The sequence below is a fragment of the Acanthisitta chloris genome, unplaced genomic scaffold (genome assembly GCF_000695815.1).
Source record: "Acanthisitta chloris isolate BGI_N310 unplaced genomic scaffold, ASM69581v1 scaffold24717, whole genome shotgun sequence".
Taxonomy (NCBI): domain Eukaryota; kingdom Metazoa; phylum Chordata; class Aves; order Passeriformes; family Acanthisittidae; genus Acanthisitta; species Acanthisitta chloris.
The window spans coordinates 47,907-60,896 of NW_008681456.1; the positions used below are offsets into that span (position 1 = coordinate 47,907).

Below are 12,990 nucleotides of genomic sequence, written 5' to 3' on the forward strand. Positions count from 1 at the left end.
ACTAGACCATGGCACTAAGTGCCACATCCAGTTTCATCTTGAAAATCTCCAGGGATGGTGAATCCACCACCTCCCTGGGCAGCCCATTCCAATGCCTGATCACTCTCTCTCTGTAAAAAATCCCTTCCCTTCCTACAGCCTAAGGAAACCTTACACTCACTGTGAGTGGTGAGTCAACAGAAAGGCAGAATAGGGTTATCAGGTCCTGAAATCCAGCTGGGATTCAGAACTGATTTGGTCTGAGTGTAGGACTGGGATGAGGATGCTCCAGAAGTCAGAGGAAGTCTACAGTGAGGCTGGGAGTGGAGAGCAGCAGCTCCACAGAAAGAGAAGTGAGAGTTCAGGAAACCTTACACTCACTGTGAGTGGTGAGTCAACAGAAAGGCAGAATAGGGTTATCAGGTCCTGAAATCCAGCTGGGATTCAGAACTGATTTGGTCTGAGTGTAGGACTGGGATGAGGATGCTCCAGAAGTCAGAGGAAGTCTACAGTGAGGCTGGGAGTGGAGAGCAGCAGCTCCACAGAAAGAGAAGTGAGAGTTCATTGTATCTTTCTACACTTTACCTTATCGAACACGGCAATGTAGAGTGAAAAACCAAATGCATCCTTCAGTTTGGTTTTGTCTGCTATGAACTGACAGATCTCTTTGGCAGTGGAAGCAGAGTCTGCAGGGACAGTGATGCTTTGGCCATTCATCAGGGTGACATTAAACACAATAGGTTTCTTCTGCTTCGTTGCCTGTAAGTCAGAGTTAAATGAGTGAAACAAATTATGGGCAAACCTTACTTTTCTGTGAAAAAGGGAGAAGGCATTTAGATTTAAGAGTTCCATACACTGTACAACCCCAGGTGAAATGAACCACAACAACAATCTTGAAGTGAATCTCTAACACCCACACAGTTTCTCTAATGTGTGATGAGTTTTAAAGATAAATTACATCCCCAGATAAACACTGGACTCAAGTTCTTCCATCCTCACAGCTCAAGAGAGTTGATTACCACATAAGAGTATGGACTGATTGACTTTTCATGAGCCTTGTTTGTCCTGATGATTTTTTGGAACAGTCTTACAGGCATTAGTGGAGACATGGCCTGCAGCAAGTACTTTGCCCAGGGAGATGTGTGTCAGGCAACAGGGTCACTCGGATTTAGGAAGGAATTGAGCAGAGGTCTTCACTTGAAGAGTGTGTGTGTGTGTGACTTCTAATTACTAGGGTGCCATTTAAAGGAAGAGGAAGATGATATAGCCCTGTGCTACATACTTCCTCCATTCTACAAGTATGAGCTGCTCAGTTCTTTCCACAAACAAAGGTAAGAACCCTAACCCTAACCCTCAGGAAGTGGTTCTGACCCATGGCTCCTGAGTGGACGGAGGTCATGTGTTGCAGCTTTTCACTTGCCTCTTCCACTGGATTAAGGTTAACTGAACAGCTAGAAGAGATGTATCCAAGAAACTACACAGACCAAGGCAGCTGGTCTTCAATCCCCTTGTGCAACTGATTTCCATGATTGGGTGGAGGAAGATCTGCTAGTACAGGTTAGTAAAGGCAAAGCAGTATAAAATGTCACACAGAGATGGATAGGATTTAGCAAAAGGGGAGGTGGTACCTGAAGCTCCAGCCAGCTCGGGGGCTCAGTGCGTGCTCCGTTGAGGTAGGTCCGTCTCAGCCGCTCGGCGCAGTACGGTGCGTAGCCTGCAGGCCCATGGTGGATGAAATTCAACAGGTACTGTGTGCACAGAGCATGAGAAACAGTTAGGAAACACTAATCCTCACAAAACCTCCTGCAGGTGATACACTAGGTCAGAGTGATGGGTGAGCTTACAGTTCACTAGAGAATATGAAAGGTTAGGGTTGGAATTAGTGCATCTAAGAAGGAGGTTTGAGACACCAAGTTTTCTCTCATTCTTCAGAGCTTTGAGTGCAGAGGTGAGGACTTGTGTCAGTCTATTCACCATGTTCAACTACATGATAAATATTAGACAGTGGAGACTTTATTCTTATGATTAGGTTAGAACAAGGGTAGGTGTTTTCAGCAGAAGAACCTGAAGTCTTGTGACATTCTGTACACGGAGAAGTGCTGGGAAGAGGGCTAATTTCAGGTTAGGACTGATGATGATGATGGTTGCTTTTAGTTTTACTAAATTATCTAGCAATATCAATAGCTGAAGTCCTTGATTAAGATTGGACACTTATTTTAATGACTAAGAACATTCCTAGAGATAGGGTATGATATGTCTTTCAAAATTCTGCATGGTTCAGAATCTGTGGATATAGATTGGTGTCGAAATATGCCTATGGCTTGTGTCTGGTTTGTTCCAGGTAGTGTCCATGTAGCAGCATTTATGTTTAGTTTAATTATTTGAACTGGGGTGTCAGTAAAACAAGGCTCAAGTTTCAGGCATAGATTCTGTTTGCCTCTAACACCTAGGAGGAAGACTATGTCAGGTTTAAGCCCACAGGTTGTTGGGTTTTTTTACCCTGTGGTAAAGTGGATTTATCATCCATTTCAGCTTGGAAATCAATGGATGATGAAAAAGCCCAAATCTCTGTTGGATTTTGTATGACTTGGAGACATAGGGTAAGAACTGGTAAAACATGGGGGGTGATTTTATCCTGGCCTGCTGAATATATTGAATCACTAGGCTTATAAGCAGATACACCTTTTAAATGTTGGGAAGACAGAACTGGACATGCTAAAATTTGCCTGATTCTTTGCAGATCCAAGATGAGCACTGTGATCAACAACAGAATTCAGCTGATGTGACATGTCATGAAAAGAATAAAATGTGAGTACCACAATCCTTTATTTAAGTTCCCAGATAGGGATATGAGATGAGATTGTTGCTGCTAAAATCACAGCACCAGCTGCTATGGCAGCCAAATCTTTCTTGTGGCTGTCAGCATGAGAACATGAAAACACACAAGAAACCTGCTCAGCTGAGGCATGTAAGCTGCTGTGGGAAAGGTTAGCAGTTACCTTCACAAATGTGTCTGAAGGAGGGAAGCAGCCAAGGCAAAGTGACAGCAGGATCCAGCCGCGAGCATAGCTGCTCCTGTTGCTGTTCTCAGTGAGTTGTTTGCAAATCTGGCAATAGATCTCATCTCTGCAATGAAACATGTGAAAGCAACAGGTCATGATTCACTGTCTGAACTGTCTTTGGCTACGTTTCCACTGTAAGCTTGGCATGATGAAGTAGATGTGAGCTAGGTTTAACCACATTAGCTAGGATACCACCTGTAATGCACCACTGGAAAGAACTTTGGCATGGAAAAGGCTCAAGGTATCCTTAGGACCCTTTGCCACCCCTTCTTACTCGAGTGGTTCAAGTGCAATTCCCATGCTAGAGTACCTCCTGTGACAAGCAGGGGGACTGTGCAGGGATAACAACTGCTGGCTCATCCAGCTGTGGAATGGCATTGCTGTGAAACTTGCTCTCTGCTCTCTGCAGCATGTGGCTTGTGTCTCATGGCTCTTGTCTGCTTATATGTGGATTTAGGGATAAGGATAGGGGGACACCCTGCTTAATTTTATACATATCTATTTTTTCTGTATTTATATATAAACTTGAAGTGAATCCTTGGACAGGAAAGGAGGAAAGAGCACTTCAGGGTGAGCTTCTGAAAATGCAAGTTACCTGCAGCAAGGACATATGGGAAACAGATGCAAAAATCTGCATACAAACAAAAGTGCTACTAAAAAGGTCATAGTTTTTCTAGACTCTTGGAACACACATTTGGCAAATCTGATGTGGGAGACATGAAGTGGATGAGTTTTTTGTTTCCAGATAGGACATATGATGAACATAGACCAAGGGAGTAGGTACTTAGCTTGTGGCTATTATGATACGTAGATTGAAGGCGATTTTTGCCAGCTGAGGATCTGCTTCAGGGACTGTCTTGACTGAAACAAAGCAACTGTGTAGAGAGGAATGCAGCCCATGACTGAGGTCATGGCAGGGCCTGTGCCTGTGGGCTTCACTACAGAAAAGTGTTGCATAAGCTAAAAAGGGCTGGAATGGAGGAGGATTCAATGCGGTCAGGTCAGAACCAACCAGCTTCTGTCTTATCCTCACACCATGCCTGGTATAAGGTCTAGCCTCATCAGCTTGTGAGAAGGATTTGTCCTCAGTAGCTGTTAGACTCAGCAGTCCAGACCTTCAGCTGTCTAATGTGGGGACATTGCTGGAGAGCTCAACAACAGGCTACTGGGATACCTCTCATCCACCTAGTGTACATTAGCTCTGTATTTCTGACTCTTCTGAGTGTCTCTTCTCCCCCACACTAGAGCTGTGTTACACCTTCAGGTGTTACTGGGTTGCAGCCCTGAGCTTTGCCCCATGCCACACCTGTGGGGTACTCAGAAAGCCACACATGGAGGCAGCTGGCCTAAACTGCAACACGAAAATACAAGAAAAGGCAGCAGAGTAGTGGTACTCTGATAAAGGGGAACATCCTCCAAAGAGGTGTGTGGCCTGCAGCCTCAGTTCTACGTCATTAGGTTGGGCATTCAGCCAGGAATTCCCAGAGAGAAATGTGAGACATTTCCAACCTTTGGAAAATGCCCCCATGACTGTGGAAAGTGGATGCTGGATTTCCTTGGTGTAATGGATAGCTGGTCCCAGGAAAGAGGTACAAATTTCCTACCTGATGGCAGGACGCAGAATCGCATTGCCAATAATGAAGTGCACTTTTTCTAGGTTGGACATGGGTCTCTCAGAGATTGAGGTGTCCTCTTGGAAAGCCTCTTCTCCACTTCGCAGCTGGGCTGTCACCTGAAAAAAACCAAAGTGCTCTAGAAACCTCCCCTCTTATCAGGCAGCTCTCCCAGAAACAAGAGACATTCCTTCTCTGTATTTCTGACTAAAACTCTTCCTGCCCAGTGCAGGAGCAGTTGGAACCAGGCCATGTTACCTCCTTCCCTCTCAAGGTACCTCACAAAATCCACTGTTACAGTACTATTACTGGCTAGGAGAACTTTCCTCCATAGCCCTAAGCACACGGTGGTTCTCAGTCCGTTCAGGGCTCAGAATTTTGCCAAAAATTCTCAATAATAAATAAAGAAGCTGTTCCCTGTGCTCTCTGCTGGATAATGGATGACAGCAGTGCACATGGGGATCGCTTTCCAAAGAACATGCACCAGGTGTCCCACACAGCACTGCACTGGCTTGGCACGGGAACCAGTTCCCAGCTGGGAGGTCCCTGTCCCCTAGCTTCTGTCAGAAGATGGAGACAGTGTTCCAGGCAAGAAAAAGCCATTTATTTCCACCTCTTACCTTCCCTGTCAGCTTGGATGACCGTTTCAGCTTCAGGGAAGAGATCCCCTTTGAAATCTTGATATCCCTTCTGGCTTCTCTCTGTAACACACAAAATCATTATAGGAAATTCATTTAATGCACAGCAAGAATGATGCATTAAGGACAGAAACATGCTCAAGTGAAGATGTTTTCGTCTCATCCCCTCCTGTCAGAAGGAGCTGCAGTGTCCTGCCAGGACTGACAGATGCCCTTTTGCACTTGTGGCATTTCAAGTACAGTAGCATGAAAGGGTTCCTTTGCTCTTCTCCCTCTTGGCAGAACAGCACGGAGATCAAGGAAAGCAAATGAAAACACAAATATAGCCTGCTCCTCACCATATCTGGACTGTCATTCCTGAACTGGACCTGGTTTTTCCTGCCAAGTGTGTCATAGATCTGTGTCATCACAGAGCTGCTCTTGGTGGCAGTGTTCTTGGCAAACATCGCTGGCTCTGGCAGGTCCCCCATGAACCTCAGGATGATTACCCACACAACCAGAGAAGCCTGTAGTAGCAGAAAGCACAATCAGACACTGCCAAAAGAACTGCACTCAGCATTTATCCACCTGGATGGATAAGCAGTGGAGTGGACTCTTCAGGAGCTCTCATGCCCAGATCTAAAAAGTCAACTAATAGAATAGAATAGTTTTTCATGCAATTGGATTCTCCATATTGCAAGGCTGTTTAGCATCAAGGAAAATTTCCCTCCTCTCTGATTCATCAGGAAAATTGGAAGCCTGGGCCTCCCCCTCCTGTCCTAGCTCACAGACCAGCAACCCAAATAAGAGCAGAGAGATGGGTGAGCTCTGATGCTGCTTCTCTCCGGTCCGTTTTTGCCCCTCAAAGAGTGTCTGGAGAAGTCAAAACAAACCTCTGAGTTCCCTCTTTGGGCAGATTAAAGGTGACCATAGAGGGTTGAGCAGGTATCTGTGTGAAGTTCCTGCCTGCAAAGTGCCAAAAGTGCTGATGGGAACTGCCTCTTTCATACAAGTGCTTAGCTCTGCTTGGCTCTGAAGTCTCTGGTTCCCAGGTCCAGAGGTGAAGGGACCCCAAGGATAAGGGGAGCTGTAAAGTCAGGGCTGTGGAGTGAGCAGGTTCAGCCACAACAAGAAGGAACAAGATACCAGGACATTGTCCTTGTCGTCATGGTAGAGCAGTGGGTGCCGCAGCTGTCTCCGGATATGTGTATGTGTAGAAGATCCCTGGAAATAAGTAGCTGCAAACTTGGGGAAGGTGTACTCTTCCAAGCCATCTGCTTCTTCTTCTAGCTCCACGCTCATGGGAACCATGTCCAGGTCTACCTCCTCCAGCTTGTTAGGCTTTGTTTCCAGGTCCTGTGCAGAACATGAAGAAGCAGCACATTTTGTTTCCATAGGTCCTCCAGAATTTGCCTTTCCAGCTAACCCAAAGCCATTTACAGTTGCTACCAACAGATCATCTGAGATGCATACGAGATTCCATATTCCTGTCTTGGTCTTCAGCAAGAATATTGCTGATGGAAAATCCAGGTGTTATCTTACTGTTCACATTCCACACTAACCCAAACCATTCTGTTCTGCCCACCTCTCCCTACCTGATTCCATCCCCCACAGCTGTCAGGATCAGTATATCTCAAGGTGTACTTTTAAGAACATGGAATAACTTGGCTGATGAACTTCCAGCCTGTTTCAGCCAGAAAAGCACTGAGAGCACTCTCAGCAGAGCATGAGGTTGGTGCCACAATGCAGAGAATGGCACTATTTGGCTGGGCCAAAAAACCAAATGTGCAGGTTCAGACTATATAGTTCCCAAACTGCATGTGACCAGAAACTTCTGGGAACTGAAAGCAGATGCAGCAGTGACTGGATGACTAATTTGGGTGATTCTTTCACTGTACAGAACATTGTTAAACAGAAGCAACCACTGATGGAATTCCAACAGTCAATGGATTTCCACAAGGGATAAGCATAACCCACTACCAGTGTGCAGCTCTGTACCTCAAACCCCAGAGGAGCCTGTCCTTCTTGGCCTCCAATCATCGAAGGTAAAAACCCAAAAATTTTGTCCACCATGTCCTGGTCACTGATAACTTCTTGATTTGTTGGTTTATTGTCAAGCACATTCCTCCTTTGACTTGCTTCTGCCTCCTCTGCCTCCTGAGCTGCCAGGTGTTCCTTTAAACATAGAAGCAGGTTAGGCATGACCTGAACATCCTTCTGCTAGAATGAAGGGGTGCAAGGATTAAACACCATTGCAAAAGTGTGTGACAGTGAGGTCCAGTGTTGGAATGGGAAGTCAAATGTTGCTTGTGCCAAGCACTCACATAGACCTGGCACATCAGCAGCAGGGCCTTGTTCTTACAGCTGTCATAGAATCAGAGAATCAACTGAGCTGGAAAAGACCTCAAAGCCCAACCCTACTGTGGTTACTAGACCATGGCACTAAGTGCCACATCCAGTCTCATCTCAAAAACCTCCAGGGATGGTGAATCTATCACCTCCCTGGACAGCCCATTCCCATGCCTGAGCACTCATTATGGTAATGATGTGCAATTATTCAAGAACTTTATCGACAAGAGATAATACAGGAAAATCACAGAATTTCTAACAGCAGAAAAAAACCATAATTTTTAAAGTTTTAAAATCATTCATCTTAGGGGGCTGTAATAGCTCAAACTAAAACATCCCAAACCAAATACACACACACCCAGTACTATGCTATGACAACACTTGCAGGTCATGAAATCTCTATAGGAATAGAAACATATTCCCAAGGTGTCTGTGAACATACCTCCCCCTTCATCCTCTGGTAGGCCTGGCGAGCCAGCATGCCCCTTGTGTGTGCCTGGATGAGACGGGCAGCTTTTTTCTGCTCTGTCACCTTCTGGCGCACCAGGTACCCGCGGCACGCGGCTTGGAGCCTGATGAGCCGAGCCCGGGTGGCCTCGTACTGCTGTGCCAGCTGCCGGCTGCGGTACAGAGCCTGCAGGCGCCCGAAGCCCAGCACCACCTGCGGACGGGCACAGAGAAGTCATTATGGCCCCACACCTTGGCGTTGGGATGAGTAGGAGGTACCAAAATTCAGCGAGTGGATAAAGCCTCTGGAAGGGGCTAAAGCAGTAATGCCCTTTGTGCCTTATTTTCTGCCAGTAATAAGGTTTTAAGATGATCTAAAGTTGTTTTAGGGACCTGCTCTAGGGAGTCACTCAAGGAAGTGACACTGATAGCCTGGGACTATGGCAAGGGGAGGAGCAGGGCAGAAGTGAAGCCAAGTGAATGCTAACAAAGTCACATCCTTGGAGTGATGGATGTGACAACCACAAGAGAAGCAGCAGAGGAGGATGTGGCAGACAGCAGGGCAACAGCCTGGTTCTTCAGGCAGGAATTGCATGACTGATGAGGAACAGAAAATGTTCCTGACTGAAACTGGCAGTTTCTCCCCCTGCCCCTGGTGAATGGGATGTATGGAATATAATAACAACAATAACAATAATCCCTGCCACACAAATACACAAAATGTGAGTCCCCCCAATATGCTTTCCTCACCCAGAAATCCACCATCTATAGATCAGCCAATATTTTTCACACAGAATCACACAGAATCATCTAGGCTGAAAGAGACCTTCAAGATCATCAAGTCCGATGGTCAACCCAGCAGCACCATAATCACCCCTAAACCATATCCCTAGGTTCCATGTCCAGGTGCCTCTTGGACACTTCCAGAGACAGTGACTGCTCTGCCTCCCTGGGCAACTTCTTCCAATTTCTTATACCTAATCTGAATCTGAACCTCCCTGGCAAAATTTTTCATGATGTGAGATTGATATAATGATTTTTCTGGTAATTTTTTACAGATTCCCAGTTTTCCTGTAGCAGTTGTGGAAGATGTTTTGCTCACAGCATGGTGGTGAGGCACAAATGCTAGCCTTGGACTCCTGACTAGAAGAAGTGTGGGATCACCCATACGTCGGGTCACTGGAGCCAGGCCTGATAGAGGTTAGTCTGGTTCCTACTTCACCAGAGAGCAGAAATGTCACAGGCTCAGCAAGTCCTGAGAGGTCCCAAGAGCCCTCCTTGGACTTTACACCCTTATTTTACACCCTGCTGTCTTGCCTCTCCTCCCTTCAGTTGTGAGTAGCTTCATTCCTAATGCTCCACTCAGTCTGGCAGTGCACAGCATATAAACACCCATACAACCATACACAGATTGTTTTATATATACACCTCTGTCTTACCACTCTGAAGTCCTTCCGGCAGCAATAGCCTCTCCAGGCTGACTGAATGGCTACAGCAGCCTTCCTCTGCTTCAGGAACTGCTTCCTAAGCACACATGGGAAGTGACAAACAATAGGTTACCTCTGTTGCTTCTTAGGATAGTAGAAAAGACTAAGGTGGCATTTTTTTCTCCTTTTATGGGATGTCTACAGTGTGATCTCAGCCCGGTTTGCTGCAAAAATACTCAAAGCACCTGCAGATCAAATTCATTGCTGTGGTCAAGATCAAAATTGGATAAGTTAACTCCTCTACCTGATGACCACTTGGTCTCCAGAGTCCTAACTGCCAGGACTAGGAGTCCATCTGAGCAAGATGAACTTCCTATGGTAGAAGTTGTCACACTGTGATGGTGTAAAAATGAAAGTGAATTGAGACATTTATGGAGAGGTGGCACTAAGATAGCAGACAGAGTCTGAAAAAAGGGGATAGGTATTCATAGAATCATAGAATTTAAGGATTGGAATGGACCTTACAGATCATCTAATCCCAACCCTCTGCCCTGGGCAGGGACACCTCCTCACTAGATCAGGTTGCTCCAGGCTCATCCAACCTGGCTGTGAACACTGCCAGGGTTGGGGCAGCCACAGCCTCCCCGGGCAACCTGGGCCAGTGTCTCACCACCCTTAGAGTAAAATGCTTTCTTCTCACATCCAACCTAGACTTTCCCTCCTTCAGTTTGAACCCATTACCCCCTGTCCTATCACTGCAGTTCCTAACACGGAGTCCCTCTCTGGCTCCTTGTAGGCCCTTCAGATATTGAAAAGTTGCTCTGAGGTCTCCACGTGGTCTTTTCTTCTCCATGCTCAACAGCCCCAACTTCCCTAGCCTGTCTTCATAGGGGTATTCATGTCATGATTTTTCGTTCTTGCTTCTATACTGTCAAGAGTATTCCTAAACCAAACCAGGATTTCATCCTATATCACAGTTCTGGTTGGGATACGTGATCCTTTCATCAGGGAGTTGTAGAGGGTGATAAGGTCTCCCCTGAGCCTCCTCCAGGCTTAACTTAAATGCCCCTTCCCACCCTTCCTTTTCACACAGGCTGCATGTGCCACAGCTCTGCATTTTGAAAAGCATCATGAAAATAAGAAAACTGATCCAAAACAAATCTTTATGTAAAATCTGCATAGATACATTGCTGTGTTACATAATGAGTACTAAATTTAGGGCTGGTGGAAGGTACAGATTGATACATTTCACACTCAAAAATGCTGCACAGAGTATGTTAAGCTGAACCACAAGGACAACTACTTCCAAACAAAGCAAATTTCCTTATGTATGAGCACTGACCTGTCCTTCAGTCCTCTCATCACCTTCTGGATAAGAAGAACCTTATCTCTGAGCACATTTTCACGTTGCAGTTCCAATACTGTGTCATGATGATCCTGTTAAAAAGAAGTGTGGATATGCCAGCTGAGCAGACTCCCCCACAACTTTTGAAAACTGGACACATGGTGTGAAAGAGGCCCCAAATCAGCATGATGTAGTGTAAACTGTGATTAAAATGCACTTATGGGAATGCAGTGGGGAGAGTGCACAGCACCTGAACACACCTGGTCTGGCTGTAGCCATAATCAAGCAAGAATCTGCCTGCAGTAAGCTTGTTTTTGCCTGGGGGTGTGCTACAGGCAAGGGGGTCCCTGCAGCAGTGTGCTGAGAGCCTGTTCTTCTTTATGCTCCACTACACTGCACTGTGCTGTTTCAGCTGCAATGCTGGAGCACAGGAACAGGATCAGCCTCTCCTACACCAGGTCCATGAAATTACCAATGTGTCCATTAAATTACAAAGATCCAGCCTCATATTCAAGCGAGAGTTTATAAAACAACCCAGCCCTCCTAGATCACCACTCTTGCACAAGCAGGTCAAGCTATACTGTGAAGCATCCAGTTTTTCAGGAGAAGAGATAATAAACTGTTCTTTTTACTTACTTTAAGGAAAATCTTGGTCTTCCCAAGTTGCCAGCTATCATCCTTGCCCAGCACTGCTTCAGAGATCTTGATACAGCTCTGTTGAGCATCATTCTTCAGCTGAGGTGCAAAAGCAGCATGATGTTAGGGCTTGGTTGTGAAACACAGCAGCTGTGCTATGTAAGGATCTACTGCTCTGCATTTCAGAGGGTGTAGAACAGAAACAGATGAGGCCTTGCAGACCTCTGGGCAGACAGGATAACGAATGAATGTGGTTCAGCTCAAATGCTCAGGAAAAGGAGAAACACAACTGCACGGCCAAACATTTCAGAGTTCAGGTTGAGGAGGATGTTACAGACTCTAGAAGTGTGTGATTACAGAAAAGAAACATCTGAGGGCAGTGGGGATGTCACCCTGCCTGGGATGTCTGTGTGGAGCAGGTCAAGGACAGCTGGACCTAAAAGCAATTCTGCATTTTCAGCTAAGCTCCAAGCGAGTATGTATTTAGCTATAATTCCTGTGGTGGCAGTTCCTGTATGACAGCCCCTGTGGTGACAGCTCTCTCAACTGTGCCAGCAGCAGTCCAAGAACTTTCTATCCTGAGAAAGACTAAAGTTAGATTAACCTTAAACCAAGAAGTTGCTTACACACCTGTAGACGAAGAGACCATGGCAGGAGAACTCTGTATCTCTCAAAGAACTCCTCAAAGGTGTAGCGAATCGGGTACCCAGATTTCCTGATCTTAATGGTCTCCATCATCCCCGAATAGCGCAGCTGTTTGATGCACAGCTCCCGGTCAAACAGCTGAAAGGGAAGGCAGACAAGGAGGAGACTTAGCACTGAAAAAAGCTACACATGCTGCATCCCTCAGAATGCATCTATTAATCTCCAACCTCAGAGGACCTGCAAAATGGCCTATTATGTTGTTTCTAATTGCACTTCTTAATTTCATAGTGCATGAAATGAATTCATTACAGGCATAAGCAAGTTACCCCAAAGGGCCTTCAAGTTTGTGTATCTCAGCAGTAGGAAGTTCAACAATTTCAGTCTGGCTTTAGCAACTATTTTCAATTCTAGAACTGCAATTTCAGATGAGCAATGACACATTTGCATCATTTTGCAGGTGTGAGTAACTGCAGTGGCAACTTGGGACCTTTGGGCATAGCATGCAAAGAGCAGCAGACCTGTTTCTGTAATGCTGGTTAAAAATAGGCTCAGTAAGCCACGTGCAGTACTTAAAAAATTATTAAATCACTTGACCAACACCATACAAGGTTTTAGTGTAGAACTGGGTTGTGATCTCCTGAGTTCCAGCCAAGAGTCTCAATGACAAACTCACTCCTCTTCTCCTGTAGTGCCATATTAAGACACCTCACCCCTCCCACAAACTCCACCAGCAATCCTGTTCTCTCTCAGGCTGTTTCATAGAATGAGCATTGTTGGATCCTAGTGGGTTTTCTTCGTCCCCTTGTTGAGGGACTGGGATCTCTCCAGTTTTACCTTTATCTTTCATAGAATCTTAGAATTTAGGGGTTG

At 45.8% G+C, this 12,990-nt stretch overlaps 1 protein-coding gene across 1 annotated transcript in view; it reads right to left on the reverse strand.

Annotated features, from left to right (window-relative positions):
• LOC103805469 (unconventional myosin-VIIb-like) overlaps positions 1-12,258 on the reverse strand; it is a gene marked incomplete at its 5' end in the record, with an annotated part of 28,315 nt that extends 16,057 nt beyond the window's left edge. The window contains 13 exons of the mRNA XM_009078121.1: positions 565-738; positions 1,608-1,727; positions 2,979-3,105; positions 4,646-4,773; positions 5,275-5,355; positions 5,631-5,798; positions 6,418-6,627; positions 7,270-7,446; positions 8,063-8,281; positions 9,507-9,591; positions 10,837-10,931; positions 11,476-11,574; positions 12,106-12,258. Coding sequence (XP_009076369.1) covers positions 565-738; positions 1,608-1,727; positions 2,979-3,105; positions 4,646-4,773; positions 5,275-5,355; positions 5,631-5,798; positions 6,418-6,627; positions 7,270-7,446; positions 8,063-8,281; positions 9,507-9,591; positions 10,837-10,931; positions 11,476-11,574; positions 12,106-12,258 — 1,836 coding nt within the window. The remainder of the gene's footprint in view (positions 1-564; positions 739-1,607; positions 1,728-2,978; positions 3,106-4,645; positions 4,774-5,274; positions 5,356-5,630; positions 5,799-6,417; positions 6,628-7,269; positions 7,447-8,062; positions 8,282-9,506; positions 9,592-10,836; positions 10,932-11,475; positions 11,575-12,105) is intronic.
• Positions 12,259-12,990: the final 732 nt, after the last annotated feature.